This window comes from Nilaparvata lugens, chromosome 4 (assembly GCF_014356525.2).
Source record: "Nilaparvata lugens isolate BPH chromosome 4, ASM1435652v1, whole genome shotgun sequence".
Lineage (NCBI taxonomy): Eukaryota > Metazoa > Arthropoda > Insecta > Hemiptera > Delphacidae > Nilaparvata > Nilaparvata lugens.
Window position 1 is genome coordinate 10,845,485 of NC_052507.1, and position 4,409 is coordinate 10,849,893.

At 33.6% G+C, this 4,409-nt stretch overlaps 1 protein-coding gene across 1 annotated transcript; it reads right to left on the reverse strand.

Moving 5' to 3' along the window:
* Positions 1-599: 599 nt before the first annotated feature.
* On the reverse strand, positions 600-1,751 carry LOC111063907 (proteasome subunit beta type-4). Its single transcript, XM_022351580.2, has one exon. It carries the CDS (start codon positions 1,437-1,439, stop codon positions 693-695), a length of 747 nt encoding a protein of 248 aa, XP_022207272.2. The 5' UTR covers positions 1,440-1,751; the 3' UTR covers positions 600-692.
* Between the last annotated feature and the right edge of the window lie 2,658 nt (positions 1,752-4,409).

Sequence of the window (4,409 nt, forward strand, 5' to 3'; positions counted from 1 at the left end):
ATATTTCTAAGAAGCAAGACTTTGGAATAGCATTCAAGCTTTAAACGCTTGGTCTAAACGCTTAATATAGTCTGGCTCTCAAATTACTATGGCAAAAGGTACCGCATAACGAGATAGACCCGCCCCTGGTTATCAGTGTTTGAAATGACATGCAGAGTGATTTCGTCTACGGTAGCCTACTTAATATTACTTACTTAGGGACACACAAGACGTTTTTCAGACGATCTGGCACTGCATGATAGGACAGGAATATCTCCGATTGACTTATTGAGAATCAGCTAATCGGAGAGCTTCCTTTCCTGTTGTACTATGCCGACTCGTCTGAAAAAACGCCTCATGTGTCTAGGTCCTTACTTGATTTCATCCCACTGGAAACGTTGCTGCCTCGTGGTCGTCGCTTAGTAGAAACTCCTCCGCAGAGGAGATGGTCTGGTTACAAGGTAGCAGGGCTTTCTTGAATTAGTCTTCTCTTTCTATGCTTTGTGTAGAAACTGGAATCTTGTTGAACCCAACTTATCTTATTGATAAATTTGTAATTAATAAAATTCCTTACTCAACTATACGTATTAGATAAAACAAATTGGTAAATGAATTTGCAATTTTTATAGAATATTAAGTTATTTAATGAACAAAATGTAAGAAAATGTTAATCATCATAACATGAATTGTAGTTATCTTTTTAAGTTTTTAAATTAATCAGTTCCGCAACTGATATCAGCCATGCTCCAATCAGTTTCAAGAGTGAGTCCGGTCTCAATCTTAACTCCTTCTGCAGTTATAGTTGCCAGCTGGTATTTATCGAAGGCGCGGGCATCACGATAGAACAAAGAATGCAAACTTTTCACGACAGCTTCACGGGCTTCCTGCTCGGTTAGGTTGGCTTTCTTCTCCAGCTCGTTTCTCATGTACGGGATGGCAATATGGGACCCCAAACCAGTTCCCACGCAGTCACTCTCATACGCCTTTCCCAGTTTGTCGACTACTCCCAGGAATGGTTCGCCATCTTGCATTCCGGCGACGACAAAGTTCGTCCACAAGGGGTCGAACCGGTTTCGGCGGTTGTACAGGAATCTAGTGACCCACGAATGAAGAGAACGAGGTTTCAGAAGAAAACCGTCGTCCAAGCAAGACTCGTCTGTGACTTTCTGCTTGATGATGTCTCTCAAGAACTGGAAGTCGGCGTAATCACCGCCAGCACCAATTACTATCTGTTTGTTCACCTCGACCAACCGCTCAATCATACGGAATTTTGCCAAACTTCCATAGGAGCCCAGCATATCTGATGCCAGAATCACTCCTTTGTCAAATTTAATACCAATTACTGACGTACCTGTTGTGATCGGTGTATGAGCTACCTGTCTGTGATCTTTGGGTGCATCGGTGGAAGGCTTTCCGAAAGGGAAGTGGAGTGGTATCTTCATTTCTGTTCCCAAATCCATGTTGTAATTGACAAAAATACAATAGTAATTCAAATAAGATTAATCACTGTAGATTAGTGAACAAAAGAGTTAGTGAACACAAATACTTGATTATTCACCAAACCAACATAACCAAACTTCCAGAATGACTCGAGCAAACACAACTCACTACTACCAACCTTACAGACATAAATCGTTCATGACATTTATTTATTGGATAGAGCAGATAATACAATATTCAAAAAAGAAATACAGACTATATATCAAAAGTTCTTCTTTTTCCAAATCTTGTCTCAAATAATTCAACTACTATGTACGTTATTATTCCAATAGTATCTAAACACAAACTGTCTGGTAGCATAACTCAGTTGAAAGTAGAATTGTTCGATTTGAGTGTAGACGACGTAACAGTTATTTGAAGGGTGGGAGTATCAACTACAACTATAATTATTATAATAATACAATAATTATTATTACTACTTTCATTGCATTACTTTTTGAATTAAGTGGAACTAAGCATTGTATACTAATATTGAGAGGTCCACGTTATAATGACAGTATTTGTTTAACTTTGGTTTTTCTATCCTTGTCTATCATTCGACAAAGCCGGTGGTACTATCCTTTTTTAGGCCCACAACGATGCCAATTATGTTTTTGACAGTGTAGAAATATAATTTATTAATGCATCGCCATTCTCCTATCTTTATCCACTGCCATTATCACGTGGACCACACTATAGTAGGTTATTGATATGAATAATAATGGAGTAAATAATATTATAATATTCAACTTCAAGACTTTATGGCCTGGTTGCACATTAAAGCCTGCAAAATTCTAATATAATCATGAACAAAAGCCACGAGAATCAATTAGAGAAGACTTTCTTGAAGAGAAGGCTTCTCTGATTGGTTTTGGTGGCATTTCATCATGATTAAAATTTAACAGGCCTTTTTGCAACAGGGACCATTAGTCAGAGTAAAATGTATTATTCCGTCCGTTCATTCCATTTCAAAGACCTCCTGATGCGAGTATTTAACAGTATTGGACATTGAATTATGGTTGGATTAAAGCATTGCTGGAAAATTGAATTCGATCTTACTGATTCCTAGAGCTTTGTTTTTTTTCATCAAAATATGAAGGATGGAATCAATCAGATTTTCAAACTTCATATAAACTAACTAGGCTTAGGATATCATTAAAGGTACAGCATTATCAGTTTAATGTTTTGATTATATATAGGCCTATGCTACATCATCGATTAAATTAAATATTAGAGGAAGATAAAACTGAGGCAATAATGTAGACCTGTATATAAATATTCACTTGATCCAACACATTTTATGAAATCAATCTCAATCCTTGATTTAACGTGTCTTAAACATTTTTGTCCAAAATAACAGATTTATATTGAAAATGTAAGATTGGTTGAAAGATTGTAATATAAAAAATGGCCCATGAAATAGTTATTTATGACATTAACATGGATAATGATGATTTTTGGGCCATACCGTTTATTTCGTCATGGAAAGGTAAATCGATTTCCAGGGATTTTTGCCACAAAGAAACAAGATGCCAAGTATGTGTATTAATACACTACCTCCGTAATCAAAGCCATAGTGCATGGCAGGTGGTTGATGGTAACGTCAGCACAGGTAGGGCTCCTACACCAATGAAAACACTAGCTGATATAGATCAGCTGAAATCAACAAATTTTTATTGGTGTAGGACAAGGAGGATCCTCCTTGGTGTAGGAGCCCTACCTGTGCTGACGTCACCAGAATGCACTATTGCTTTGTTTACGGAGGTATAGTGATTAATACCAGAGGGTGCTTGTGGTACATTAAGATAATTATTTCAAAGGCAGATCAACTTTGAAAATTATTTGAAATTTAACAGTTGATGTAACAGTTGTGTCATATTTAAAGTTGAATGTTAGTAGCTAAAAGTATATTTGATTAATCTTGTGAGGTAATGTCATGAAACATTCCATACTACAGATAATAACAAATTTCTAATACTACATTTAAGTATTTTTCTACCTACCTTACCAAGAAAAGGAGTGATAATAAATTTGATAGAAATATAAAAACAAGGATATTGAGATGAATTATAGTAAATGATGAGAGAATCAGTGAAACATTTCTTTAAAATGAAATAGAGAAATTTAAATATTAACAAAAACAAGAACTATATTAGTTGAACACTTATAATAAATCAGATAAACTATATAATATTTAATTAAAATAACACTAACTATTGTTAAGTTCTAATTAAGATAATTCAATCAGAATAATACTACATCATGTTTAATTTCTGATAAAATATTTAAAACTATTATCAGACTAATAACGAACCTTGAAAATTAATAAATATTTCATTCCATCGATTTGATCTTATAAGTTAATCATACAAACGTAACTTTATAAATGTATATAAATTGAATAAATTTAAGAGATATATTAAACATAAATCAAAATATATGATGTAATTGGAAAATCAAGAGATCGATTCAAAATATGATATTGACTAACAATGTGATGGGTTTTTTTATTAAAAACGTAATATCTTCATTAACTACAGAATTAATTGGTTCTAATAAATGAGAACTTTCAATGACTATCATTCTTGACTAATTATTTCACAGTGTAAGTCTTGATACAATTACAGTCCAATGCATTCATCAATATACTATTATTCAAAGTGTCCTCACGAAAGGTGTAACTGTCGAAGATTATAGATTATGAAATTTGCATTAAAAAATGTCCAGAATTTTTTTTTATATCGACCTTAGTTTTCGAGATCTATCGATTTTAATTCAGTATGATAACTAAAAATCTATCAGTAAAAATCTAATTCTTTGAGAAAAGTACATTCGTCGATAATTGAAGAGACTTAAAATGTTATAAAAAATCCACCTTATTTTATTAAAAATTAATATTTCAGCTTCAATTATGAAAAAGTTCTACAACATGCTACATTCGTCGAGTTCAT